The sequence below is a fragment of the Berkeleyomyces rouxiae genome, assembly GCF_048999995.1.
Source record: "Berkeleyomyces rouxiae strain 22BRR77 chromosome Unknown BrBRR77_ptg000005l, whole genome shotgun sequence".
NCBI classification, from domain to species: domain Eukaryota; kingdom Fungi; phylum Ascomycota; class Sordariomycetes; order Microascales; family Ceratocystidaceae; genus Berkeleyomyces; species Berkeleyomyces rouxiae.
In genome coordinates this window covers 1,024,404-1,051,820 of record NW_027396495.1, presented here as the reverse complement: position 1 = coordinate 1,051,820, position 27,417 = coordinate 1,024,404, and the positions used below count along the sequence as shown (strand labels likewise).

The following is a 27,417-nucleotide window of genomic DNA, read 5'->3' as shown; positions in this document are numbered from 1 at the left end:
AAAACGGAACGTCTAAAGAGAACATGGCTCGTAAGTTTACACGTGAACGACCTAAATCTTCGAGATTCTATTCCAAACAAACCCTCCGGCCTACAACCCTCTCATGAACTCAGCTACTGATATAGGTTTACGCACAGCATTATTCAGCCCCTCATGGTACCGCACCCACACCGAGACCAAGCTATCGCCTGTCTTCTGCTCCCTGTGCTCTCCCTCGGCCCGTGGTTTCTCGACGACAAGCCGACCGAAGAAGTCTCGCTTAGCCTTGGTGACTCTTGCTGGCAGCAAACCACCAGCGCCACGAGCAGCAGCGCCTGCGTCAGCGGCTGCTGCCCGTGAGTCTGTGGCGGGATCGAGAATGTACTCGCTGTCGCCGCCACTCTGGAAGCGGGCCTGGCGCGCAGCAGTCTCACGGGCGCGCAGAACTTTGGTGAGTTCCTGGTCGAGCACTTGGCGCACGGCGTAGCGTGTGGGCGCGAGGAACGAGGCAGATTTATCGGTTAGGGTTGGATAAACTGCAAATTCGTCCAGGTCACTAGAAGAGAGTCAGCCAAGTCATATGCAAGAGAGAGAAGGGAAAAAAGAAACATACGGTTCAAGGCGGTATACCCACTGTGGCGCTCTCATCATGTCGCCCTCGATCTTGCCCTTCTGCAGCCGGAGTCCAACGTCGGCCATGACTTCTGCCGCCCTGGAAACCATGGCCTTCTCGCTCTCCTTGCGCACGCTAGCCATGGCTCTCTGATCGCCACCGCCATGGATGACCACAGGGTTGACATTCGGTGCTACAAATCGCATAAGATACGGCAGGAACTCCATCGCAATGTCCTCAGAGTTACGGAACGCTCGCATCAACACTGGTGGCAAGTCCGCCTGAACAGCCTGTAGAATCGCGCGATTCTGCTTTTCGGCCTCGTACGCCAGGAACGAGGCGCGCGGGCCGCTGAAAGCTGACGGCATAGAACCATCGCCCTCGTCCGCGTCGCGGTCGTTGTGCCGTCCGTAGTTGTTGGAGGCCTGCCGAATTGGCGCGGCAAAAAGCGAGTGGCAGGCAAGCACCGGCTGGCTGAGGTACGGGATCAGCTCCCATTCCTGCCCGCCAAACAGGCGCGACGAGCACGTGTCAAAGAAGTGCATCCATTCGTACGCCTCGTTGGGTTTGCTCAGATAGCAGTCATCGGTGTACTCGCGGTTCGGGTACTCGGTGAAGATGTCGGTCATGATGCGGTCCACGTCACCGCTGGTCTCGATGATGTGCTGCAGTTGGCCCATGCCGTGCTTCTTGTGGAACTCGGCAAAGCCTAGCTGTGAGGTTGGCTGGTCCTCAAGAACGCGCTTCGAGTCTGTCTTGCCAAGCGCTGGTTTGGGGAAGCCGGCACCTTCTTGGAAGACGCGAGTCACAATGTCGCGCACGCTGCCACGTCCAGTGCCACGCCCTCCTCCGGAACCTTTGGCAAGCTCCTCTAGAACATTGCGCTCAAGCCAGGTCCGCGTGAGGTTCTTGTTCCCTGTGCCTAGAGACTGTGCCATGAAGCGGGTGCCCACCCATTGACTGATAACCATAACGCCGCGCAAATCGCCCTCAATGGCACTTTCGACTCCTCGCCTAGCTTCAATGCCACTTGCCATGCCCCAAGCAGCTTCGCATAGCTTTCGAGCTGCGTCGCGTTCACACGAAATGCCCTCTTTTTGGAAGACATACTGTAGACGATTTACTACATGCTCGACGGTTGGCTTTCCGATGTGAATGACTTCAGCTAGATTTGATTGGCGTAGAGGCCGTAAAGAAGGGTGGTAGATGTCGTTGCAGATGAGCACCAGCGGTCGCATTTGCCGGAAACTGTCTCCCTTTTTCTTCTGGTCAGACCGTGTGTTGGATTGCGACTGCTTGGAGTTCTTTTGATCAAGAAGCATTAGATCCATCAGCGCCCGGATAAAACCACCGTCTCCAGAAGCTCCAGATCCAGTCGTAACACCGTCAACTTCATCCACGACCACGCACAGGGGCCGCGCAACCTTTGGCCGTCCGTCGCCAGTCCGCGTGTTGGAAACCGTCTTGACTGTCTCAGTGCCCAGACTCGTTCGAATACGGCCCTTAACAACATCCTTGCTGCGGTCATCCGAAGCATTGATTTCAAGCACATCATAGCCTGCTTGTCTCGCACAGACGTGGGCCAGTGTCGTCTTTCCGAGTCCGGGTGGACCAGTGAGCATTAGAATCTTGCGCAAGGGTTTTTCCTCTTCCTCCTGTTGCTGAAATGTTGGTTTTGGCTTCGGCTTCGCGGAACCGGGGAACACAATCGGGTCCCAACCTTTGAGCCACCGTAAAACATGGCGATTTGTAGTATCGTCGCCACATAGATCCAGGAACTTGCGTGCGCGATACTTTTCCGTCCAGAGACTGTGTTTCTTGGGCTTTCTAGAGCTTGCCGGGTTGTCTGTCTCGACCGACTCGGCGAGAATGCTGTCCATGCTTTGGGTTTGCTTCTCGGCAGCTTTTTCTTTTTCTTGCTCTACCAAGATCCTTTGGGCTTTGATCTCTACTTGTGCATTCTGAATGAGCTCGTGGATGTTGATACCGTAGTAGCTGCGTACTGCCCGCCCTGTCTTGGTCTTGGACCGTGCTGCCACCAACTCTTCGTATGACACCGGGGCTGTTCGAAACCGTTGGCGAATAACTCCCTTCCGGCCATTACACAATTGAATGTCGTATATCTTTCCAGTCTCTTGAAAAAGTGAGGCCTCAAATATCGGTACAGAGACGGGCCCGTCATCGTCCAGTGTCTGTGACTCCTGACTAAATATATCCGTGCCGATCTTTTGCGCGCCAAAGGTTTGTGAGTCCTCTATGGATGGTCGGATGGGTAAGACGTGGTTGTGGGACGCTGAGAGATCGAGAGGCGAGATTTGGGATGTGACCATCGTTGATGGGGCATTTAGCATGCGCTTCTTTGGTTGCGGTTCGACCATGTCAGTATCAGAGTCAGAACCCGAGTCGTCGTCAATCACGAAGCCGCCCAGAGTAGCTCGATTGCCTGGTTTAGCGCCATTGGGTAGAGCGCTCTCCGGTTCGGCTGTATCATGGTCCCGTCCTCGCTTCATGAGCCTGGGAGATGGAGGACTGCTTGGGTATACAATAGGCGATGAACCACCCATTGTGTAATAGTGGTTGGGCCTGAGCTAAGTGCTGGATATCGTGATTTCGCGGCCGGAGATTTCGAGGGATACAAAGGTATTCGAGTTCACGGCTTGCCTCTCTGGCGTTGTCTGGAGGGGCTCAAAGTCAACACACAATATTTACACCACGTCACAATTTCCTGTAGACTCGCTTGCTGTTCAATTAACGCGTTAACGCGTCTGGGGTACAGTCTATTTCTGGCTTGGCACTGTACTACGCACTGTAAGAATGTAACCTAATGTCAGGACCATACTTACACACATCACAAACTAATCTAGAAGAATAGAATTGAGGCCCAAAATCTATATTTTCAATGTATCTGCATATCTTACACTTCCAATTCTCCTATTGCACATTGAAAAGATTAAAGCATCTTCAGTTAGGCCTGAAGCGCCTTTTCCTGGGCATTGTAAAACTTCTTGGACTCGGCGCACTTCAAGTTGGTGCATCCCGGGCATCTCAGCTGGAGCTGGGCAGAGGTTTCCGATCCATGCTTGAGATGCTCCAGGGCAATATCGGCGAGAGCCTTGATAAATACAGGGCTTCCGTTGAGAGATTCTACCCTTTTCACTGTATCTTTGTGTCCGCTCTCTCCAATAACCTCCTTGTCCAATTCATAGAGCGTCTCGATGTGGTCCGAGGTGAAGGCAATGGGCACGAGAACAAGATCAGTTTGCCCACGCTTAATGTACTCTTCTACCGACATGGAGGTCTGAGGACCCAGCCAGGGCTGAGGACCAACCTGGGATTGCCAGCACAGGCGGTACGGGTTAGAGAACTTGAGACGCTGCATCACGGCGTAGACAGTAGCCGCAACTTCGGCAGGGTAGGTGTCGCCTCTGTTGACAACCGTCATGGGCAGACTGTGTGCAGAGAACAGAATCACGACGTCCTTGCGTCTCTCCTCCGGATACTCGAGGAGCTTCTGCTCAATGTTTTGCGCAAAGGCCTCGACCAGACCAGAATGTGCCGGCCACCGGTCAATCACACTCCACTGAATTGATCCCTCAGATTCAATGGGCTTTCCATCCGGACCCTTGGCCTCCAGCTTTTGCCGCCACTTCCAGAGCTCGTTGAGGCTGCTTCCAGTCGTCGAGCAGGAATACTGGGGGTACTGCGTGAAGGCAACAGCGCGGCCGCCCTTGCCCTTGCCAAACCCGTCATCGAAGAGTTTCTGGTACATTTCCTCAGTCAGGGGAGCAGCATAGCGAAAGGCAACGTAGGGCTTGTGGGGTGCTGTCTCGGGCGACATCTGGTCGAGCAGCTTGCACATCTCTTCGGCCTGGTACTCTGACCACTTGCGAATCGGCGAGCCACCGCCAATCTCGTCATATTGCTGCTTGATCTTGGGTGTACGGCGGTTGGAAATGAAAGGTCCAAGATAGTTTTGGAGGCGGCCCAACGGAATCAGATCGCCGTCAGCCTAGTATAGACGTTAATATGTAACTTCATTGACGTCATGAAGATGGTTGAGGCTTACAAACAGTCGACTCAAGAAATCGCCGACGTCGTCAAGAGTAGATGGCCCTCCCATGTTGAGGAAGACCATGGCCGTGGGACCCTTGGAGCCCGTTTTACTCTGAGTAGCCGGAGGTACTTGGGTTGCCAGATACCGCCGACCAATAGCAGGTGCTGAATAGACGGGATTGGCCAATCTTTGGGCCAAGCTATGGCTGAGCCGCAAGGAGCTTCTGGTAGACATTGTGGGGCTCTGGGTGGTTGTGGTGATTATATTATGGTAAAAGGTGAAAATATTGTGTGTAGAACATATAAACAGAAGCTCTGAAAGTGGCGAGCGCGATGTCTTAAAAAGATGCGAACGTCTCCTTTGCCTTTATGTTGAATGCTGAGCCACTGAACTATCTGATGTTGAGAGGTTGCAACTCGGCCGTTCTGATTGGCCAGTACCTCGTTAGACCCACTCCTCTGCTGCCTAGTTGAAGAGTCACGTGACACCGTGTTTTGGCATCTTTGGCTTGGTTTCTGGACTCTGTCAAGTCGTTTGTCTAAGACGAACATCGATGGAGCTCAATGGGCGATCTGTCAACAACTACGATTAATACACCACTTATTGCAGCTCGCCTCATTTTCTCAAATTCGCCACCGTACCATTCACGTCTGAGTCCGAGCTATACCCAACTAACAACAACCTCTTGTGCTGTGCCTGAGTGTCTCGTGTCTTTATTAGACCCTAAACATCATCAACATAAACCCTTGTACTCATCATGGCAGACAAGCCCAACGATCTTCACGAGCCCGAGGAGAACGAGGACAATGAAGAGTTTGATGAACTAGTATGCATATCAAGCTGTATTTCTGCCTTTGTCCTGCAGCTAACGCATCATCAGAACTACAAAACCCACAAAGATGCCATTATTTTCGCCATTGACGTCAGCAGCTCTATGCTCCAGAAGCCTCCGCCGTCAGATTCAAAGAAGGCTGATACAGATAGCGCCTTGCTTGCGACGCTCAAGTGCGCTTCACATCTGATGGAGCAGCGCGTCATCTCTAACCCAAAAGACATGATGGGGGTTGTCTTCTTTGGTACCCAGAAATCAAAGTACCCCGAAGAGGATAGCTGGGCTGGCCGGGGCTATCCCCATTGCTATGTCTACGTTGACTTGGATGTCTCGGCTGCCGAGGATGTCTTGGCTCTCAAACGCATCATCGAGGACGACGAAGATGGAATTCTGACGCCTACTACTCAAGATGACCCAGTGTCCATGGCAAACATGTTGTTCTGTGCGAATCAAATCTTCAACACCAGAGCCCCAAACTTCTCTAGCAGACGTCTATTCATCATTACCGATAATGACAATCCTCATCCCGACGATAAAAAGGCCAAGATGGCTGCTGCTGTACGCGCCAAGGATCTTTATTACATGGATGTTAACATAGAACTGTTTCCAATCACGAGAAATAGTGCAGAATTTAACATGTCCAAATTCTACGAGGTACACCCGCCATCCTTACCCAACCCGCCACGAAACATAGACTGACCAGCCGCAGGACATCATCTACACAAACTTTACTGACGAGGCGGACCCAAGCAAAGTTTTGCAGTCCAAATCCGACGATGGCATTACCCTGCTTAAGTCTCTAATCTCTAACATTACAAGCAAGCAGGTTGCGAAGCGTGCCTTGTTCTCGGGACTCCCTTTTGAAGTCGCGCCTGGGCTGACCATTGGAGTAACCGGCTACAATGTTCTTCATAAACAGAAACCTGAACGTAGCTGTTATGTCTGGCTAGACGATGAGAAGCCCCAGATCGCCAAAAGTAAAACCTCCATGTTTGCAGAAGATACTGCTGAAACTGTTGCGCCGAAAGACACGAAGAAGGCGTACAAATTTGGCGGGGAGTACGTCTACTTTTCCCCCGATGAGCAAACGAAACTGCGTGACTTTGGTCCTCCAGTTATTCGGATTCTGGGGTTCAAACCACGATCATATGTCCATCCCTGGAAATCCATCAAGAAATCGACCTTCATATTCCCTTCTGAAAAACACTACTCTGGTTCAACTCGAGTATTTGTCTCCTTGTGGAAAAAGCTTCTTAAAGACGACAAGGTCGGGATTGTCTGGGCCATTACTCGCGCAAACTCACATCCAGGTCTCTTTGCGCTAATCCCATCACAAGAAGAAACAGATGAGCCAACTGGTGCGCTTTATCTTCCTGCAGGCATGTGGCTGTATCCACTTCCATTCGTTGATGATTTGAGAACCGCCCCGAGCGCTAAATACAACATGAACCCACCTGAAAAAGTCGTCGACGACCTCGCCATGTTAGTGGAGAATCTGTGGCTGCCCAACAGGAGCTACAATCCCGTCAAATACCCCAATCCCCAACTACAGTGGCACTACCGAATTCTGCAGTCGATTGCGCTCGAAGAAGAGATACCAGAAACTCCAGAAGACGCAACTATTCCCCGATATCGAGCGATGAACAAACGTGTCGGTGGCTTGATTAAGGACGTCAATAGTGCTGTCAAGAGCTTCATCACAAGCGATGTCTTGAGCAGTCGCCCGGCCAAGCGTGATCTTGATGCTCCGCCTGATAATGCACCCCGAAAGCGAGCAAAGTCTCCGGTTGATCCGGCCAGCGCGGGCCTGACGGATAAGCAGCTAAGAGATGCTGTCGAGTCTGGAGCAGTGAAGAAAATGACGGTAGCTGATTTGAAGGATGTTTTAATCATGCGTGATGTCAAGCCGAAGGGCAACAAGGCAGAGCTTATTGACGCATTGGAACAGTGGCTAGAGACTGATTAACCGTGGAAAGAATTTGCTAAACAATGAAACTGTTTCTTCATAGATGTTCTGTAGCTAATAATCTCTCTGTGTCGAATGCAAGTCGTATGATATTAATTGATCATATTTTCGATCAAGAGGTATGCACGTCGTGTAATTGGATGCATCATTCTCTCGACCTCACAAATGTGTATTGAAGTTGGTTAACCCTACTAGGGTTATAGTGACACAAGCTCGTTACGCCGCAATAATTACAGAGCGCCACACTTGGCCACTTTACGCGGATAGCGGGAGAGCTAACGCGTCTTAGGGGAGATATCATGGCAATTGAGATTGTGTACTGCAACTTGATGCCCACCAATCGCTTATTTATTAGCGCTTTTTTACACTAATTATCAGTGAATAGGGCAGCGTGATTTATGTGATAGTCTTCACGAAGGGGGAAGGCTACTGTACTACTAAATACTGCTTTGCCGATATATAAGGTGTTGTGTCTAGGGCACCATTGCATTTCGCGCTGCCCATCATGACGGAACAATTTTTCAGCAGCATGAGGAGCGCCATCTTCAGCACATATGCCAGCGATGTGCGGATCATGCCGGGCGGAGTCATGTGCTCGTCCGTGGAGGAGATGCAGGAGGGGCTTCATGCAGCGCTGAACAGAGCGTGTACGCCGACGCATGCCCAGAACATTACCGTGACCTTTCAGTTTCCGCTTGATGCAATATTCACCATTACCCATGACGAGGCGCAAGAGCCGCTGGATCTCTGTGATGCTAGCCAGCAGGAAGGGCTGCTGCCGTCTGCCCCTCAGCGACAGATCACAGCTAGCCATGTCGTACTAAATCAACGACCCGATGACATCTCACCGCAAAAGATAGTGGCAAATCATCTTGCTGCAAATGTCGGTGATGTTGATTTGACGCAATGGCCACTCAAGGATATCACATGGGACCAGCAAGGTTGGGTGGTTTCTTACATCTGTGCCCACTCGATGCAGCACTGGCAGACGCAGGTCGATGGGATGAAGAAAAAGCCATTGATGGCCGAGTTTGCGCACAAAGAGCTGGAACCAATTATGGCTAGTAAGTAAGGTCAGTGGTTGCATATCTGATGGAAGCCTATTACTAACACAGATCCTAGATAGACCAGCGTATGACTGTCTTGGTGTTCTGACCATCACCTTCTCAACTGCTTACAGGTCTATCTTGGTAAACTACTGCCACACGCCGTTGCACAAGTCAGTAGCGGAAATCCTCGCCCTGTTGGTACCAACACCCGCACCTGCACCCGCCGGACCAATAGTTCCAATACTTTCAGGAAAGGGACAGCGCAGACGAAGAACCAAGTCCATGACCGTTGGCCCTGACGGCGAGCCACACGCCCAAGAGAATATCCCCAAACGCCGAAGGAAACGAAAGACGGCCGAACCCACCACAAAAAGCCCAACGCCACCAATTGATGCTCCTACGACTGCTGACACGGCATTTGGAGCAATTGACTCTGCCGGAGCACAGAGCCGCCGCGATACGGCCCAGGCCATGCTTGCAGAAGCAGGCGTGGACCACACAACGCTAAGCGAAGACCAGTTTGCGATTCTGGCGAACCAGGCGCCTGATTTACAACAAGAGTCTGTTGCTATGCTTAAGCAATACGGCGCCCAGATGCTGCGCATCGTCTACCAGGAATCTACCCCTTCAACCGCCACAACTCAGTCTTGGGCTGAAGCAGAAACTCAGGACGCCACGACCGGAGAACAGCAAGCCGCACAATCCTCTCCAAAGACAAAGAGAAGAACGCGGCTGCCGAGGAAGTCCAAGGACCTCGAATTTGGTATATGACCTTTTTTTGTTTTTTCTTGCTTTGAAGACGAAGCGATCGTTGATACTTGTGTGAGTTCGCTGGCCTAGTTGGATACCAACCCTTCACACATCTTCAAATTACATTTGCGGTACCTGTAATTAATCCGACACAAGAGCTGAATATCAAGTGACAAGAAGTAGGTAATAGAATACCCAGTACCAGGAACAAACTACTATGTAGAGGAGGAGACTTCTTTTGTTGATTAAGCAGTCGTCATATGGTGATAATGATAACACCAGAATGATTGGTGTAACTAAAACCAACGGCGTGAGAAGTAAAGGGAATCTGCACATGAAGTATCAACCCTTCGGCTACTGTCAGCCACGATCGACTATCTGTACAAGTACTTGTACATTCTGCATTCAATTCATTTCAGACTCTTCAATCAGCCGGATATACTTGCTATTCTCGCAGCGTACAACTGGAGAAGATGGCGCCGAATCTCCCGCATCTACTTCGCTCAAATACAGCGATGTGAGCCTCTTCTCAGAGATTCCATAAGTCTATTGGAACAGCCCAACTAAGAAAGCTTTTGATTAAAAATCATAATATTTATCTGCTACAAAGCTACGTGCTGGACTATCTTAAAGTAATTTTTGGTTACCTTACGAGTATCTACAAATGTACATCTCTCTTCAATTTTGCCAAGTATCTGTCAAAATCTTTGTTATTTTCATGTACAGGCAAGCTAAAGCTAGAACCTGCTACCTCTGTAATATCGTACAACCAGCCATTGATGTGTAATTCAGTCTTCATTGCTCCCTTTAACTCATGCGCTCCACCGGCTCCGCCTCTGGCTTCGGCTCATCTTCAAACTGAGCCGAATATTTCAACTGATCGTACAGGGTATCCAGCTCCTCGGGGAGCGGTACATGGACATTGACATCCGCCGGGACGCCCTCCTCCTCGCGCGCAGCTTCGCGCTTGACCATATCATCGTGCCGCTTGTGCTGGATCTCATCCCAGACCTCGGGCCAGGTGGCATCGAGCTCTCTGCGCAGACCAGCGCCCAGCATAGCCATGCGCGCCTTTCCGAGACGCAGGACAATTGCAGCACGCGTGTCGCGTGCCTTGAGGAGCGCGCGAAACACGTTTTGAAAGGTGATTCGGTAGGCGTCCTTCATGAGCTTCTTCTGCGTCTTGGTTACTTGCGAGCGCCACTCCTCATTGACGCGCGTAAAGTACTTGACGGCTAGGTCGAGTTTCCCGGCGTCGGCGCAGGCGTTGGCCAGCTTGTGTAGTAGCGTTGTGCGGATCTGTAGTTTTTGGACAACCATCGAGGCCTCATCGGCAAGGAAGAGAAGGGCGCTAGGGTCCCCAGTAAGATCAACAAGATAGCCAAAGGTTTCAGAGGATGCGGGTTCGTTTGTGAGATTGCTGATAGATTTGTACACGTCCATTGCGGTCTGCCCGTCCTCAAACGAATGGAGTACCTCTAAAAGGACGTTCACGGCGGCAATAGGCACGCTGTCTGCATCATGCAAGGCATCCATGTAGCTCTGAATCAGCTCCGGCTTGTTGCGTAGACAGCTAAAGATGCTACGGGTGCTGGGACGGCGGAGTTTGATTCCAACCCGGCTCATCAAAGAGAACACCCGCAGAGCATTTTCCATGTCGCCAACAAGCGCGTAGCAATCTAGTAAGGGCTCGAATTGCACAAGTCCAATTTCGGTTCCTCGGGATGCGAGTAGGTCAATTGCCTGCAAAATCAAACCTGGATCACCGTACCTCGCGCCCGTGTGGATCACATGCTGTACAGCTATATCAGACGGATGGAGTCGGTTTGTGCGTGTTACCCTGTGCCACAAGAGCTTTGTACCTTCATAATGGTAGCCCTGACTAAAGGTCTCTAGCATATGTAGGATGTATGCGGGCGGCGGGTTCCGAAAAGCATTCAGGCGCCATGTGAGAATCTGGTAGGCCTCGTCCAGGAAGCCAGCATTGCAGAATACAATGCCAAACACTTCGAATAGCCAAGGAGGGATAAAAATTGCATCCTTGATCATGGACTCCAGCTTTTCCAGGGCCATTTCATACTGGGTGTCACGCAGAAGACCAACCGCTTCGTAGCACTCATCTAATACCGACTTGCTTATCCAACGTTCCCTCATTTCCCGAAGTACCTCATTGCGTAGTGTATAGTCTGGGTGAATGGCCAAAGCCTATCAAGATTATTAGCTGGATATTCTCGTAATAGAAACTAGCGATGGCCAACTTACGGCGAGAACATTGTGGTAGGTCAAGGGCTTTGGCTGGATGCCGGCTTCTTTCATCTCCTGCAGAAGAATGCGCACTGTTTTCGCAGAGCCCTTGCGATCCGCCAAGGCCTCAAGGAGAAGATTGTAGTGGTAGAACCTCAGTTTCGTTGGCCTGTATTTGATAATGTAGTCCAGAAAAGCGGAAATTCTCGGCATCGAGTGAGTGCGGCCTCTAAGGCGCTGGAAAGTCTCATATATGGTTCGTAGGCTGGCGTCTTTTAGCTCTCTGTAAGGCGGTTGTGTAGTAGCAAGCTGTGATACAGTGATGTTCGGGCGACTGGTTGGGAGGGAGGGCATAGGATCTGGAAGGCTGCTGGGCGGTTCGGCGACATGAGCTTCGGCTTCAGCTGGTGCATCGCCTCGGATCTCGGGCACAGTGCGTTCGTTCTGAAGGTCTGGGGAAGCAGAATCGAGCACAAGCCGACTCGAGGTGAACGGCCGAACCGCCTGTCTGGCCGTAGCGAGGGAATTCGGCGGGGTTGTCGCAGCGAGCCCAGCAGGCCGGGAGGTCGTCGCCGCCGATATCGAAGCGTGGGAGAGCCGCTGGTGGGTGGCGCGGGATGCCAAGAGGGTGGAGTCGGCCGAAGCCGGACACAGGCACTTCCATAGCCCGTCAACCACTGCGCGACTATGGATCATGGCCGGCACAAGGAAAAGGTCGCTGTGGCGGGGGTGTCCATCTTTCTCATCCGAATGAGCGGTCGAGGTTGTGGTGGAAGCTTTGCTCAAGCTTGACGACCCGCTATAATAGCTGCGCAGGGTTCAAATTGCAGTCACGTGCCAGTGTGGGACAAGGGTTGGACGAGGAAATGATCATGGTCATGTAATGAGCCACACTCACACTCAGAGTAGGTTATTTGGTTGTATTGAAGCGAAGCTGTACACAAGTAGCACACACATAGCAGCGCTGCAGAAGCCCTGGGTATCTTGGAGTCTATATTTGATTTTTCTATGTTTTTGGGTTTTCTCCGCAATGAAGCTGGCAGTATTGTTTTGCCAGCGTATCATGTAACTAGTCGTCAGTTATAGATATCAAAAAGTGCTGCCGGCCATATTATCGCTGTTTCCCATATGACAGCTCAATTTCCAGTGAAAATAACAGTTAAACGTCGATAACAGCCGCAGTTTGTGCTTGAAGATCCTAATGCGCTTTTGTGGTTGCAATGGCCCAAGATCAAAGAAATAGTAGATGGCAGGCATGGGTGTACGCCGTGGTCATATAGATAGATAGTGGTAGTGGGAGAGGCTTGGGGTGTCCTCTGCCCCACAGCTCTTCGTGGAAGGCCAGTCGTCTGTGTAGAGTCGTCGGAGGGTGCCAGAGGGGAGAGATGAGCGAGGAAGGGGATTAGGCGCCACCGCGGCCGCGGCCACGACCTTGGCCACGACCACGTCCTCCACGGCCTCCTCTATCGCCACGACTGCCGTAGTCGCCCCGCTGGCCGCCGCGTCCGCCGCGGAAGCCTCCTTGCTGGTTTTGCTGGGTCTCCTTGACCCGGTCGATAATCTCGTCAGGCACGCGCAGGTATTTGATCTGGAAGAAGAGGAAAGGCGGCTGTTAGCAAGGATAGTCCGCTATAGAGAGAATATGTGGCATCTGGGTGGTGTAGATTCATTCATACATTGTTGCCCTTGACGTAAACCTCGGGCAGCTTCAGGAACTTGTCGGCCTCCTGTTGGGAGCGTTAGTATTGGCCTGGACAGAATGACGAGACCGAGTTTATGCGCACCGCATTGGACTGCACAGCATCCTTCATCGTGAGGTTCATCCAGGTATCGCAGGTTATCAGATGGCCCGAGAGCGTGTCGCCGTTCTTGAGCTCAACCAGGATCGGATGGCCCTGGGCCGCGTTTACAAGGCCGAGAGGCAGCTGCACGCCACTGGTCAGTTATCCATCTTGCTCATCGCTCATTGCGCCGCCCAGGGAACCAGGACATACCATCTTGAAAGCAGTGTGTGGGTGTGTAGAGAGGTAGGGAGGCTGGCGAAAAGGAGGCTCTGCGTCAACACAAACATGGACAGCAAGACCATCAAACCCGAAGCGTAGCCTGGCGGCGGTAGGCGGCCCCACTATGTGTGTACTACTTGTACAAGTAGAGACAGGCGCCTTCACCGCCTTTGGGGTCTTCGCCTGGAGCGGCAGAAAAATATTTTGGCTGCTTGGTGGTGCATGTAAGAGAGGAAGACGCTGACGACATTAGTTGTGCACTACAGATCCAGCCAGTGTCTTTCTCTTCTCCCCTAGCACTTTTGCGTGTGCCATATCCGCCGAATGGTGCTTCTGCGCTCCTTCTCTGCCAGCTCGTTTGTTTCTCCCTCCAGGCTCCTACGGGCTCATCCGCTGCTCATCTCCAGACCGTTTTGCATTGCGCATCACCACCGGCGCTGTCACTCCCAGGCGCATTCTAAGTGTGCATCCAAATCTCATCAACCGGGTAGCACTCCTTACTTCTCTCCTTCTTTCGCCTCTACATCCGCAACACACACTGTGCGCCCGTCCACAACGCCCAACATGACGTCTGTCAGCCCCGATGCGCCGACGTACACCTATGGCGACAAGGAATACACCACCATTCGCGAAGGCCTGGCCGACATTCTGGTGCCCATTGGCGCCAAGATTGGCGATGGCGGCAACAAGTCCAACATTTCCGTCTTTTATAACCCCATCCAGCAATTCAACCGAGACCTTACCGTCCTTGCGATCCGCGCCTACCACGAGGATACCGAAGACCGCAAGAAGGCCTCTGCAAAACCCGGGAAGAACAAGCGCAAGCGCAAGAACACCGATGTCGATGCCGACGTCGAGAAACGGCCCAAGTCGGAGGGCGACGCCGTAGCAGAAGCCCAAGAATCGGCGCCGATTGCTGCTGAGCCAACTGTCCAACCGCTCACCGAGACCGCTGCTATACAAGAGCCCCCCTCCAACGAGAGCACCACTGAGCCTACCGCTGCGACCACCGCCACAGAGCCTCTAGAACAAAAGCTCCCTTCCACACCCACGCCGCCCAAGTTCACCATCCTCGATGCTCTCTCAGCCACTGGCCTGCGCGCTCTGCGCTACTCCCACGAGCTGCCGTTTGTGACGTCCGTTACGGCCAATGATTTATCCGCCTCAGCTATTGACTACATCCAGCTGAACGCAGAGCATAATAAGCTTTCCGGCAAAATCCAGGTCTCTCGTGACGATGCCATTGCCCACATGTACCGTCGCATCGCCGATGATCTGTCAAAGCGCGACAAGCATGGCAACCCGTCCAGCAGCAACCGCTACAACGTCATTGACCTGGATCCCTACGGCACTGCGTCGCCGTTTATCGACGCCGCTGTACAGGGTGTCAAAGACGGTGGTCTGTTGTGCGTAACCTGCACCGACTCTGCCATCTGGGCCGGACACAGCTACTGTGAAAAGTCATTTGCCTCCTATGGCGGCATCCCCATCAAGGGCTTTCACACCCACGAAGTCGGCCTGCGCCTGATCTTGCACACCGTGGCAACCTCTGCTGCGCGCTATGGCCTAGCCATTGAGCCCATGTTGTCGTTATCCATTGACTACTACACCCGCATCTTCATTCGAGTCACCAAGTCACAAGCGGCTGTCAAGTTCAATGCCTCCAAGACCATGATTGTGTATAACTGCGACCACGGCTGTGGCGCCTGGGAGACGCAGCACATTATGCGCACACGCGTCATGGCAGCAAAGAGTGGAAAGTCTCACTACTACAAGCATATCATGGCCCAGGGCCCGACCTCTGACATTCTTTGCCGCCACTGTGGGACAAAAATGCACCTGGCTGGCCCCATGTACGGCGGCATGATCCAGTCACCAGAATTCATTCAGCGCGTTCTAGACATTTTGCCTACGCTAGATTCCAAGGTCTATGGTACTGTTTCACGTATTGAGGGAATGCTAACAACGGCGCTTTCCGAGAACCTCCCCGAGCCGGACCCCGAAGAGGCGCTTCCCCAGGCCGATAAGGAGGCGGCGCGCATTGATGCTCACCCATTCTACTTTATTCCCTCTCGACTTGCTGGTATTTTCTGCTGCGAGACGCCGAATGAGGACATCATCCGTGGCGCTCTTAAACACCTCGGGTTCCGTGTTACGCGCAGCCACTGCAAGCCCAACAGCATCAAGACCGATGCGCCGTGGACGACCATTATCTGGGTCTTCAAGGAGTATATCCGTCAGGTGGCGCCTGTCAAGATGGAGAATATCAAGCAAAACAGTCCTGCGTGGAAGCTCTTGAATGGCAGCGGTGAGCCGCAGGAGGAGGAGCCCGTGGGTGAGGAAGAAGCCGCGTTGCGCAAAACGTTGGTCTTTGACGAAGCGCTGCAGAAGCTTGGCCGCGACAAAGAAATCGGCAACAAGAAGCTGGTACGGTACCAGGTGAACCCGCGTGAGCACTGGGGGCCCATGACGCGCGCTCGGAAGTAGGAGGGCTGTGGTTACATGTAGAATAGTGTATAGATATCCCATCCCCCCAACATTGATTTCTGCGCGTTTCAGCGCAGGTATCTCTACTTTAGTTTGATAGATGGTACCGCTTCTGTGATCTGTGATAGCCAACTTCAACACCGCCGTGAAGCTGTTGTGCATCGTCTGGCAGTCCATGAATGACATCTACAGAAGATAAGCTGCAGAGCATGTCTTACGAGAGTCTTCAAGACCCTGTCAACTGTGCCTCAGATCACGCACCAGGCCTTGCGTGCCCAATGTGCACTCGCCAGCCCTGCGCAACCAAGCTGACACACCAGCCGGAGATCTCCAATCTCTGCGCCGCTATTCTAGACTCCTAGTGCCGGCCTCCCGTGCTCAGAAGCCTCCTATTGGCTGGAAGTGAACACAGATGCGCGCCTTCCCTCTTGGAGTCTCGGGAATTCAAAGCCCAGTTTACTCCGCGGTGGAATCGGGCAACTGCCTTGTAGAGCAGCCCAGAGCCTCATGTTGCACAGATTCTTGTTCCTGCCATTTTCGATACTGAGGGCTTACGCTTACCTGTCCATTTTCTGTCACCTCAAGGCGGCTGAGCCTCATTTGCTGGGAATTTTGTTGCATGCCAATCACTATGCGCACGCCCGAAAAGGACGCGGCAGCTGGTTTGAAGGTTGGTTGTGATTGTCTGCGCTGATGGTCTGGTCCCTGTTTTGCTGATTAGAGCCCAAACCAGCACTTAGTTATTGGTCATCCCGGCACAATATTGTTCTGCCGTTGGTGAATATTGCGTCATCGCTGCCACCAGAAAAAAAGTATAAGGGAGTCTGTGCCGCCTGTGATATTCGGTGCTCCTTGGCCTATCCCTTTCCCTCTGAATCTTTCTTCCCCAGATTCCCCGCTCTCTGCATCGACCTTACACTATGCCGGATCTGCTTACTTCGACCCTGAACCACGGTCCTACCATGACGGGCCAACGCACAGAGGCTCTCGCTTTGACGTCAACCCCCGACCTTATCTTCGACCCGGTCTTTGAACAAGATCCTCAAAGCATCGTCGCCATCTTCAGACATGCCTCTGGGTTCACGGTATTTTCAGCCCTCGAGGATGGCGACGGCGCCAGCGCATCTTACTCGGTCAAGTATACCGACGTGACCTCGGTACCCCTGCATTTCAACTTCCTCGTCATTTCGAGCTGTCCGCGCCACCTGCAAGCAACAGAATCGCATAAACTCCATGTTGTGGTTTCCACCAAATCGGGGTTTTGTCTTGCAACAAGATGCTGGAACCAAGTGGTAAAGCCGCTCTTGACGTGGGCGCAGCGTTTGGCAGGCAACACACAGACACAAGGTTATTCTCTTCTTGTGACCGAGAATGCAGAGAGCATCAAGGGCTTTTCTGCCGAGGTTCTTGGGGCCGGAAAACCAGGGCAAACCATTTTGCTTATGAGCGGCGATGGTGGCACGGTTGACCTCATCAATGCCATCACGCCAGACGACCGACAGACTCCACAGACTACGATTGCTATTCTTCCTCTGGGCACCGGAAACGCTCTGTTCCATTCTATACACCGCCCGCTGTATGGCAATGGCCCTGAATCTGCTCTTATTCATGGTCTCCGCACACTCATTCATGGCGCTCCCAAAAGACTGCCCCTGTTTCGCGCCGACTTTTCTCCCGGCGCCCGTATTGTGACTTTTGTGCAGAGCCAGAACAACATGACATCGCTCCCAGTGAACAGCCTTCACGGAGCCATTGTGGCCTCCCACGGCTTCCATGCTAGCATTGTCTATGAAAGCGATACTCCAGAATACAGGAAACATGGCGATAAGCGGTTTAGCATGGTTGCGAATGAACTGCTTGAGCTTAACCACACATATAAGGCCGTTGTAAAAGTCCGACGTCCCAATGGCAAAGGCCTAGAGACCTTGCCTGGTCATGAGTTCAACTACATCCTTTCGACTCTGGTTTCAAGCCTTGAAAAGACCTTTACCATATCTCCACACTCCCAACCATGTGACGGTAAGCTGCGTGTGGTGAGCTTTGCTCCACTTGGCAAAGAAAGGGTTCTGGAAGTCATGATGGCTGCCTACGACAATGGTGCCCATGTCTCCATGCCCGAGGTGTCGTACCAAGAAGTCGAGGAGCTTAGGGTGTCGGTCAACGAGGCGAATGATCGGTGGCGCAAGTTCTGCATTGATGGGACAATTGTGGCAGTACCCGAGGGCGGCTGGATGAGTGTCAAGACTATCCAAACATCGCCTTTCCAAGTGGTGGCGCCAAGTTCCATGTAGCATGATTCCCGTGCTGTGCCATTCAGGTCACGATCCAGGCGATGTGTTATTTCCTTTTCTTGTATCCTGGAGTACGTGTCTAAATTATCTATAACTAACTCAAATCATTCAAAACTTTTGTATGGGTGGCGGGTGGTATCATCAACGTCATAAAGCTGTGGCTGTCCCCTATTTTGAGTCTGCAATCTCCAGCTTCTCGAGCTTCACGCCATCCAAGATTGACTTTGAGCCTGTCTTCAATTCCTCAACTTCGGGCTGAGACTCTTGCTGATTTTCGGCTTCTTCCTCGTCATCCTCCTCCTCTTCATCTTCCGAGCCGTAGTCCTCTGAGTCGTCCTCTTCCTCGTTGTGGCCATCCCGAGTGGCCTCTTGATCTTTCACGGCAGCCTCGAGATCCCGGTTCATTTTCTTGGTAAAGCCAGATGCTGTTTCAGCAATATCCAGTCTCGTAGCACCATCCTGGCCCACCAACTTTTTGGCATCTTTGAAGAAAGGGCCTCGGCTAGTAACGGTAAAACCAAAGCGTCTCTGGAAGAAGCGCTTGACGCAATTGACGTCTCTGTCAAAGTACATTTCTGCGTTTTGGTGGTTCATGGACACCATCTGGGGGAAGTCGATAATGATGGGCGTCAGCTTGAGATTTGACTCGCCCTTGCCGTCCACTCCCTCAATCTCGTCCTCTTTGATCAAAATGTTGAACTCGTTGAAATCACCGTGAATCAAGCCGTGCTTAGCCAACCGTAGTATCAGGTCTATCAACTCCGAATAAAGGCTAGCGGGATCTGGTACAGAGGAAATTTGGCGGAGAGGAAAGGCGTCTATCAGAGACATGAGAACCGTGTGTCTGCTCTGGCCCAGGGGGTCGGGAACCGGAAAGCCCTCGGCTTTGAGTGCCTTCATAAAGGCAAACTCTTTCATAGCCGCTAGTCTTGAGAGGTACATCCATGAGGCAGAAGACCGGTTGCGGAGATAGTCACGGTTTGACTTAACGGTTCGGAACGAAATGCGGCCCAGACGGTGGATCTTCAGGACAAGCTGCTTGCCAGTCTCATCGGCAACAACCATAATGTCACTCTCCTTTCCGACGCCAATCCGGCTGCCAACACTGTAAACTTCCTTACGGGTGGTGTAGGTGTGCAGAGCCAGATAGTCCAGACCGCCGTAGGTCAAGCGGTAGCCGTCATACTTGGCCTCCTTGACCTTGGCGATAAGGCCGACCTTGGCCAGCGCAGAAATGCTCCGCCGCACTCCGCTGGCGCCTCCGCGTAGGCGCGAAAGCTTCTCAATCAACGACGTCGGCACAAGTTCGTGGTTCTTGCTGCCTTGCTCGGCCTATGGTGTAACCCTATGTTAGGGTGTGGGTTTTTATCAAGATTTGCGCATGGAAATTTCGAAAACTTACCGCGGCCAGAACCCGCCAATCGTCGGACGTCAGGTGACGCAGGGCCTTGGAGTCCAGAAGCATGATGCCTGGCGCTCGTGGGAGAAGAGGTCTTGGTGTGTTTGTGAGAAGTGCGAGCGGGTGCAGATGTGTCGTAGCCGGGCTGCGTATGAAAGGTGGCAGGTCGTGATGCTTGCAGTCTATGACGACAGAAACTTTTTGGCAGCACACAGAATAGCCCCACGATAGAGGGCCCTTTAGAGGGGTGCAAAGCGCCGATAAGATAGCAAATCTGGCAGGCAGCAGAAAGAGTCTTGCAGCTGTTAGGGGCTGCCGCCGCCGCTGTGACAGCTGGAGGCGGAAAAATGTGGGGAGCTGGGCCTTGACGGCATAGCTCCCTGCACGTGACCCTACACAAGGCTAGGCTAGGCTACAAGCCTCGCGTCACCAAGGTGGCGGCCGGGGGGCGTAGGCCTGTTTTGCTTGATAACCTGAGTGACCTGAGCTTGCTCACTAGCTGGCTATCCTTCGATTCACGACCAAAAAAACCACATTACAGTCTCCATAGCGGCACCTTTCCTGTTTTGTTCGTGGAAGCCGCATTTCTAATCATAACCTCCCCAATTGCTCTAATCCCCCGCCAGGCCCTGACTTGGCTCTTTTCTGTGCGCCGATTCTGTCTGTCAACACCAAGCTCGACCACAGCTTCGCTTGCTTTCCAACTCGCCCTCATCGTCATACACATATTCGCTCCTCATCATGGCCAAAGATCCCGAGACTAGCAAGCCCGTGGACAAGGGCAAGGGCAAGGCCGTTGATGAGCCCGCCGCCGATGCCACAGAGAACAAGAAGGATGACACCAAGGAGGAGAAGATTGGTGGTACGAGACAGCTCCCGAGCCCCGACCCGGCTGACCAAGCACCCGCATAGCGCGCTGATAGCTGACCATTCCCGCACTTCTAGCCCCCGAGGAGCTGAGCGAAGAGGACCAGCAGCTCAAGAATGACCTCGACATGCTTGTTGAGCGATTGACGGTAAGATTCGGTCGGCCCATGGCCCGCTGCCCAAGGTCCGGCATAGCTAACAAGCTCTGTCTTCTGCCGCACAGGAGTCCCAGGCCGATCTCTACGAACACGCCCTCAACGAGATGAAGACCTCCATCCGCACATCAACCTCTTCCATGACCGCCGTCCCCAAGCCCCTCAAGTTCTTGCGTCCGCACTACGAAACACTCAAGCAAGCCTACGAAGAATGGCCCGTCGGCGACAACAAGGACTCCCTGGCCGACGTCCTGTCTGCCATCGGCATGACCTTCTCCGACGAGGACAACCAAGACACGCTCAAGTACCGCCTACTATCGCCCACCACAGATATCGACTCGTGGGGTCACGAATACGTCCGCCTACTAGCTCTCCAGATTGGCGAGGTGTTCGCCAAGCGCATCACCGAGGAGGAGCCCACGACCGACCTGATCGATCTGGCTCTGCAGCTCGTGCCCCTCTTCCTCAAGAGCAATGCTGAGGCCGATGCTGTCGACCTGCTTAGTGAGCTGGAGATCATCGACCGGCTGCCCGAGTTCCTCAATGCCGATACCTACAGCCGGGCCTGCCTGTATCTCGTCAGCATGGTCAACCTCCTTACCTACCCCGACAACGATCTTTTCCTGCGCACCGCCTACGGCATCTACATCCAGTACAAGCAGCTGACACAGGCCATGACCGTGGCTATCCGCCTCAATGATACTGAGCTCATCACATCCACCTTCAGCCAGACCACCGACGTGGCTTTGAAGAAGCAGCTTGCCTTCCTGGTTGGCCGTCAGCGGATAGTCATCGACCACTTTGACGACGATGAAGAGATCAATGAGGAAATCGCCAAGTGCTGCCACAACACTCACCTATCCAAATACTTCCAATACCTCGGCAAGGAGCTCAATCTCCTTGAGCCCAAGATGCCCGAAGACATTTACAAAAGCCATCTCGAAAGCAGCCGAGTCTCAAACCACACCAACATGGACTCTGCTCTCCACAACCTCTCGGCCGCCTTTGTCAACGCTTTCGCTAACGCGGGTTTTGTCAACGATAAAATGATGGTCGGCGACAACATCAAAGAGCCCTGGGTGTGGAAGACCAAGAACGACGGCATGACCTCGACTGTGGCTTCCATTGGTAGCATCATGCTGTGGAACAATGAGGCCGGTCTTGACAACATCGACAAGTACCTCGATGTTACCGAGTCTGAAATCCGCGCTGGCGGTATGCTGGGTATTGGTATCATGAGCTCAGGTGTGTATCAGGAGGAGGCTGCCGCTATTGCCCTACTTGGTGATGAGGACCGTCTACACAGCAAGGACCCCAAGGTTCGCACTGCTGCCATTATGGGCTTGGGTCTGGCTCATGCTGGGTCCAACAACGAGGCCATCCTGGATCTCTTGATCCCCCTCATTAGTGATGCATCTGAGACGATGCAAATATCCGCCATGGCAGCTCTTGCTTGCGGTCTCACTTTTATCGGTTCTTCCCACTCAGAGATCAGCAGCGCCATTGTTTCTACTCTCCTTGACGATGACCGCATGAGCCAACTGACTGACAAGTGGACTCGCTTCCTGGCCCTTGGTCTGGGCCTGCTTTTCTTCGGCAAGCAGGAAGAGGTGGACGTCATTCTAGAGACTCTCAAGGCCGTCGATCACCCGATGGCCAAGCCCACCCGGGTCCTCGCCCAGATCTGTGCTTGGGCTGGCACTGGTGCTGTTCTGAAGATTCAGGAACTGCTGCACATCTGCACCGAGCACCTTGCTGAGAAGGAGGATAAGAAGGGTGACGAGCTTCTGCAATCGTATGCCGTCTTGGGTATTGGTCTGATTGCCATGGGTGAAGACATTGGCCAAGAGATGGTCCTGCGCCACTTTGGCCACTTGATGCACTATGGCGAGGCCAACATTCGTCGTACTGTCCCTCTGGCCATGGGTCTGATCAGCCCTAGCAACCCCCAGATGAAGGTTTACGACACTCTGTCTCGCTACAGTCACGACACCGACAGCGATGTTGCCAACAGTGCAATCTTCTCTATGGGTCTCCTGGGAGCTGGTACCAACAACGCCCGTCTAGCGCAGCTATTAAGACAGCTTGCGTCGTTCTACTACAGAGATCAGGACTCGCTCTTCATGGTCCGCATTGCCCAGGGTCTCTTGCACATGGGCAAGGGCACCCTGACGGTGAACCCATTCCACACCGATCGTCAAATTCTGTCTCACGTGGCTGCTGCCAGTCTGTTGACGTGCATGGTGGCCATGATTGACGCCAAGGACTTTATCCTGTCCAAGCACCACTACCTGCTCTACTTCCTCACGTCGGCCATCTACCCTCGCATGCTGGTCACGCTCGACGAGAACCTCGACTTTATCAACGTCAACGTCCGTGTTGGCCAGGCTGTCGATGTTGTCGGCCAGGCCGGCCGCCCCAAGACTATTACGGGCTGGCAGACCCAGAGCACGCCTGTTGTGTTGGCGTATGGCGAGAGAGCAGAGCTAGAGAACAAGGAGTATATTAGTCTGAGCAGCACATTAGAAGGTGTGGTGATTCTGAGAAAGGTAAGACCTCCCCCACCCTCTTGTTCACTTCTCCCAACGTCCTGATGGAACACAGGGAGGTGCACATGCAGCTCTCCTGAACTAAAGTACCCTATGCTAACAAGGCTTATTCATGAACTAGAATCCCGAATGGGAAGAAGAGAAATAGTGTATAGTGCGTAGCGTTGTGGTCAATCAGGAGACAACCAACAGACCATGAAATAGAGGTGCATGGGCTGAATCAAAGGCACAATCAACAATAGCAATGATTATGGAATTTCTTGTCCTACTTCACCTCTCCCCTCCTTTTCTTTTCCTCCAGTGATTGTAGAAACGTAATAATACCGGAAGCACGGCGATGAAGGTGTTGTATTCTCGTCTCTGTAGTGTGCAGGTATTCATGCATGGTTAACGATTAATTCTTTTGTTTATCGTTGTGTTTGATTTTTTCAAAAGGCGGGATTGTTGTCTGCATGTAGTTCCCCTCCTCTTGCTTTTGTTGGTTGCTTAAGAAAAAGAAAAGAAACTGCCTAATTGGGAACAAGTGGCATGCAGCCAATCATATCTCATGACTTATACACTTGAACGTGAACCCCAACCCTGTTAAACAAAGGCTCTTTTTTTTTTTTTCTTGTTTTCTGGCTTGAAGGCAACAACAAATTTAAGATTCAAGTGATGTGAGACGGGGACATGTGTGATTTACATGGAATAGTTGGGTGATTTTTTTTAAAAGGATGGCTGGGAGGTCAAGTTGCTGGTTGCGGTGGTGACGGTGCGATATGTAAAGTGTGCTGCTACGGCTGGAGCACGTTGGAGGATACGCATTGTTACAAGGACATGCACAGAAGAAGGGGGTGGACGGGTTTGGCTATTTGGCTTAGGGGATTGTTTGTATTGATTTTAGGTGCTCCCCAAAAGAGGTGTAGGGGGGTAGTGGTGGTGGTAGATTGGTGGCTACGGCTGTTGTGACGGAAAGAAACAAGGGCTGCGATGCTCGGGTTATCTCGTTGTAAAAAGACACAGTTTACAGTGGGAGGGGAGGGGAGGAAGCCGATAGGCTAGGGAAAAAAGGGGAGAGGGGTGGTGTCGTTGGAGACGTGTGAAGAGAAGACGCGCGTGCAAGGTGGAATGAACAGGTATTCGTGATATGGGAACATGGGAGGAGAGGGTATAGGTGGAAGAAATTGAGGAGGGGGGAGAAGCAGAAGCAGACAGTAAGAACGCAGTGCAGGCAAGCAGCAAAGCAGAAAGATATACAGTACATAAAACAAGTGAAAGGAGTGAGTGATGCATGGAGTCAAAAGGCACAGCGGGATATGCGCGTCACCACCCCATCTGGAGTATAATCGACTCAAGGAGTCTTGGGACGCTTCCAGTAATACTGCTTATGTTGTTTTCTGCACGCGCGCAGACTGGGCTTGCGCAAGCCCCCAACAACAGCTCTGCGCTCCTGATCCTCATCCTTCTCCGGGACATAGTAGTACTCGCTCTCGAGGAGCTTTCCCGCGGCGTCCTTGCCGTGGCGGGGGATGATGCCGACAGAGGGGACGTCAGCGAGCACGCGCTCAAAGGCGTCGCGCGTCAGCGCCGGGCTGTGCACGGCGGCCGGCAGGTTGGCGAGCAGCGTCGACAGTGGCGTTGAGCTGAGCCGCGAAAAGGCGAGCTGGTTGATGGCGTGGTGGGCGATTTCGTCGGCGCCTGGGATCGGGGACGGCGGCGCGGGCGACGCTGAGGCTAGGCGCGGCGGAGAGGACCGCGGGTGCGGGTAGGTGATGGATGCGAGGTTGTCAAGCGAGAGAACAGAGGGGAGCGTGTGGCTGGGATTGATGATGGGCGTTTGCACAGGGGCGTACAGGGCGCGGGAGGGAGTTTTCGACTCGGCGCTGGGGTTCTCATGAATGGAAGCGAGTTTGGAAGTCTTGGGAGTGCTTGTGAAGGGATCTTCAATGTTGGCCGGGAAAGAGTCAAACGAGTGGGCAACAGAGTCGTACTCATCCAGATCATCTTCCGGGTCACTCAGGTCCGAGGAGAACGAGTCCACGAGATTGGCAATGGTAGCATCAGGGTCGACAGCCAGGCGCGGCGAGCTCGAATGCAAAGGCAGCTCAGGCTCATCCTCGTAGATGTGCACCTGGCTGCTGTCCTCGGGGTTCGGGCTAGCCCTCGACTGCGGCATGAGGGCCTGCAGCTTGCCGCTGAGCGCGTGGGCCGTAGCAGGCGACGGCGAGACAGGGCTCCGCAGGCGACCAGCAACGGCGCGGAAGGGACTACTCGCGAGCTCCTGCGCGTCCGACACCGCGTGTGCCATGGTCTGGCGCCTGCGGGCAGCCGGAGACGGCGAGGCGTCCCATTCGGACATGGGTGGAGCGGCGGGCGTAACAGCACGCTTGGGCCACAGGACGAGGACGCGCGCGTCCTGCACATCGAGCATAATCTGGGTGGACTCTTCCTCGGAGGTGAAGGAGTCGCCTCGATGCAGCGTGTACGTGCGGCCGGGGCAGTGCACGTTGACGTCGTTCCAGCCCTTGCACACAATCTCGACGCGGTTAGGCTCGAGCGGCGCGCTGGCGGCAATGTAGCGCGCCTCAATGTGCACGCGCGAGATGAGCCGGTTGGCCGAGAGCTGAAAGTGCGACGAGATGCTGCTGCGGCCCATGCGCACGACGCTACCGCTTTCCGGCAGCTCGACCGACGGCACGGTGCTGAGTGGGGCGCGGTCAGATGTGGCCGAGGCGCTGTCGCCGTCGTTTTTGGTGTCGGAGCCTGCAGAGCGGCTGGGCTTGCTGGCGCGGGCTTGCTGGATGCGCGACAGCGCGTGGCTGAGGTGGGCAGGGTTGACGCCGCGCGGCGGAGACGACGAGAGGATGCCGGTGCTGGATGTGGCGGCGGGCGTGGGGTAGTCGTAGCCGCCTCTGTTCTGGCGCTTGGCGGGCCGGGGCAGACGCGGCGACGAGGAGAGCGGCTCAAAGGGCGGCAGCAGCGAAGGCGCACTGCGCTTTCTTGTGGGCATGGGAGCGGTGCTCTCGGCGTTGCAGATTCCAAGGCCGACGGCGGTGTTGTAGCCGGTAGACATGTTGGCGGGGATGCTCTTGTGGGACTTGAGGGTCGGGGTGCGGCAGAAGGGCTCCAGGGCCGAGATGTCAGGTTTGCCGGCAGTGTTGAGCGGATTTGGACGGGAGAGGCGTGGCAGAAGGCTTTTCTCAAGAGCAGGAGGTCTGTTGAGGCGTGGTGACCGTTCAACTGATTGGAGAATCATGGTGTCAACTGATCTCGCCGAGGGTTCTCAGGGCAATATAAATGTAGCTTCGGTATAGGGCCAGGGCGTCGAGTTTCTGGAAACGGACGGAAGCAGCAGCACGTATCCGGAACTAGGCGAACAAGGGAGGCCTCGAAGGGGGTTTCAAAGCCTCGAGGGAGAGCCGGTTTGACGATTTCGCGAGAGTGTTCCTGCGCAAGCGAGGAGAGAGGGCCACGCGCAACAGGGGCGCCAGTGTGAGGCTCAACGGGCGGCAGAGCCGGTGGTGATGGTGGTAAGGCCGGTCGAAGAAGAGAAGCGCCAGCTTGAGGCGTGAATAAACAGCACACGCACAAAGCTGAGAGCCGAGGGCGTTTCTGGAAGTTCAACCAACAGCCAGAGCACACAGAAGAAGCAGCGCCGGAAGAACAGGCTGAGGATATAGTGACGACCGGAATGGCGAGATGTGTCTGGAATGACGTTGGCGGCGAGACAGAATGCAGGACGCAGATGGCAAAGAGAGAAGAAAGTCTGAGGATGGGAGCCTGCAAAAGGGCCAATGGAGACGGGAAAAAGAAGAAGAAGAATCACGCCTTGTCCAGCAGAAGAAAACGGAAGAAGACGAGAACAGAACAAGTCGAGAACCGACGCGCCCCGAGCAAAAAATAGGTCCCTTGAGCTTCCACTTTTCCACACCACGCGTTCTACGCTATATATTCCGGCCCTCAGGACCCCTCCAGCCCTAAACCGCCCTGGCCGACCAGCGCCGAGCCCCTCTGAGCGGCCAGCGCGTCAGGGCCTAAAAAAGCGCGTCTCGCTATGGCAACCCTTCTGAAGACTCTTTAACTCTTTTCGTCACAAGGGGGCAGGCACGCGTGTCGAGAGCTAATTTCTGGAAAGAGTTAAAAAGAGCGGGGCAAAAGGAAAAAAAAAAGCCACCGTGGGAGTAACTGCGCAACGCGATG

General features: G+C 53.5%; 11 protein-coding genes across 11 annotated transcripts; 5 read left to right on the top strand and 6 right to left on the bottom strand.

Annotated features, from left to right (window-relative positions):
- Window positions 1-90: 90 nt before the first annotated feature.
- Window positions 91-3,156, bottom strand: BROUX77_005420 (uncharacterized protein; the record flags this gene model as incomplete). The annotated part of the gene is made up of 2 exons (XM_073750292.1): window positions 91-535; window positions 593-3,156. The coding sequence occupies 2 exons, from the start codon at window positions 3,154-3,156 to the stop codon at window positions 91-93; spliced, it is 3,009 nt and encodes a 1,002-aa protein (XP_073604306.1).
- A 401-nt stretch (window positions 3,157-3,557) lies between these two features.
- On the bottom strand, window positions 3,558-4,880 carry BROUX77_005419 (uncharacterized protein; the record flags this gene model as incomplete). Its single annotated transcript, XM_073750291.1, has 2 exons — window positions 3,558-4,601; window positions 4,659-4,880. 2 exons carry the CDS (start codon window positions 4,878-4,880, stop codon window positions 3,558-3,560), a joined length of 1,266 nt encoding a protein of 421 aa, XP_073604305.1.
- A 523-nt stretch (window positions 4,881-5,403) lies between these two features.
- On the top strand, window positions 5,404-7,444 carry BROUX77_005418 (uncharacterized protein; the record flags this gene model as incomplete). Its single annotated transcript, XM_073750290.1, has 3 exons — window positions 5,404-5,472; window positions 5,527-6,132; window positions 6,188-7,444. The coding sequence occupies 3 exons, from the start codon at window positions 5,404-5,406 to the stop codon at window positions 7,442-7,444; spliced, it is 1,932 nt and encodes a 643-aa protein (XP_073604304.1).
- Window positions 7,445-7,949: 505 nt separating this feature from the next.
- Window positions 7,950-9,264, top strand: BROUX77_005417 (uncharacterized protein; the record flags this gene model as incomplete). Its single annotated transcript, XM_073750289.1, has 2 exons — window positions 7,950-8,508; window positions 8,567-9,264. The coding sequence occupies 2 exons, from the start codon at window positions 7,950-7,952 to the stop codon at window positions 9,262-9,264; spliced, it is 1,257 nt and encodes a 418-aa protein (XP_073604303.1).
- Window positions 9,265-10,050: 786 nt separating this feature from the next.
- BROUX77_005416 (uncharacterized protein) lies at window positions 10,051-12,183 on the bottom strand (the record flags this gene model as incomplete). Its single annotated transcript, XM_073750287.1, has 2 exons — window positions 10,051-11,448; window positions 11,506-12,183. The coding sequence occupies 2 exons, from the start codon at window positions 12,181-12,183 to the stop codon at window positions 10,051-10,053; spliced, it is 2,076 nt and encodes a 691-aa protein (XP_073604302.1).
- A 706-nt stretch (window positions 12,184-12,889) lies between these two features.
- BROUX77_005415 (uncharacterized protein) lies at window positions 12,890-13,484 on the bottom strand (the record flags this gene model as incomplete). Its single annotated transcript, XM_073750286.1, has 4 exons — window positions 12,890-13,075; window positions 13,164-13,214; window positions 13,272-13,412; window positions 13,482-13,484. The coding sequence occupies 4 exons, from the start codon at window positions 13,482-13,484 to the stop codon at window positions 12,890-12,892; spliced, it is 381 nt and encodes a 126-aa protein (XP_073604301.1).
- A 330-nt stretch (window positions 13,485-13,814) lies between these two features.
- BROUX77_005414 (uncharacterized protein) lies at window positions 13,815-15,977 on the top strand (the record flags this gene model as incomplete). The annotated part of the gene is made up of 1 exon (XM_073750285.1): window positions 13,815-15,977. The coding sequence occupies one exon, from the start codon at window positions 13,815-13,817 to the stop codon at window positions 15,975-15,977; it is 2,163 nt and encodes a 720-aa protein (XP_073604300.1).
- Window positions 15,978-16,897: 920 nt separating this feature from the next.
- On the top strand, window positions 16,898-18,268 carry BROUX77_005413 (uncharacterized protein; the record flags this gene model as incomplete). Its single annotated transcript, XM_073750284.1, has 1 exon — window positions 16,898-18,268. The coding sequence occupies one exon, from the start codon at window positions 16,898-16,900 to the stop codon at window positions 18,266-18,268; it is 1,371 nt and encodes a 456-aa protein (XP_073604299.1).
- A 168-nt stretch (window positions 18,269-18,436) lies between these two features.
- BROUX77_005412 (uncharacterized protein) lies at window positions 18,437-19,733 on the bottom strand (the record flags this gene model as incomplete). The annotated part of the gene is made up of 2 exons (XM_073750283.1): window positions 18,437-19,600; window positions 19,671-19,733. 2 exons carry the CDS (start codon window positions 19,731-19,733, stop codon window positions 18,437-18,439), a joined length of 1,227 nt encoding a protein of 408 aa, XP_073604298.1.
- A 675-nt stretch (window positions 19,734-20,408) lies between these two features.
- Window positions 20,409-23,386, top strand: BROUX77_005411 (uncharacterized protein; the record flags this gene model as incomplete). Its single annotated transcript, XM_073750282.1, has 4 exons — window positions 20,409-20,529; window positions 20,613-20,683; window positions 20,758-23,238; window positions 23,360-23,386. 4 exons carry the CDS (start codon window positions 20,409-20,411, stop codon window positions 23,384-23,386), a joined length of 2,700 nt encoding a protein of 899 aa, XP_073604297.1.
- Window positions 23,387-24,568: 1,182 nt separating this feature from the next.
- On the bottom strand, window positions 24,569-26,473 carry BROUX77_005410 (uncharacterized protein; the record flags this gene model as incomplete). The annotated part of the gene is made up of 1 exon (XM_073750281.1): window positions 24,569-26,473. The coding sequence occupies one exon, from the start codon at window positions 26,471-26,473 to the stop codon at window positions 24,569-24,571; it is 1,905 nt and encodes a 634-aa protein (XP_073604296.1).
- Window positions 26,474-27,417: the final 944 nt, after the last annotated feature.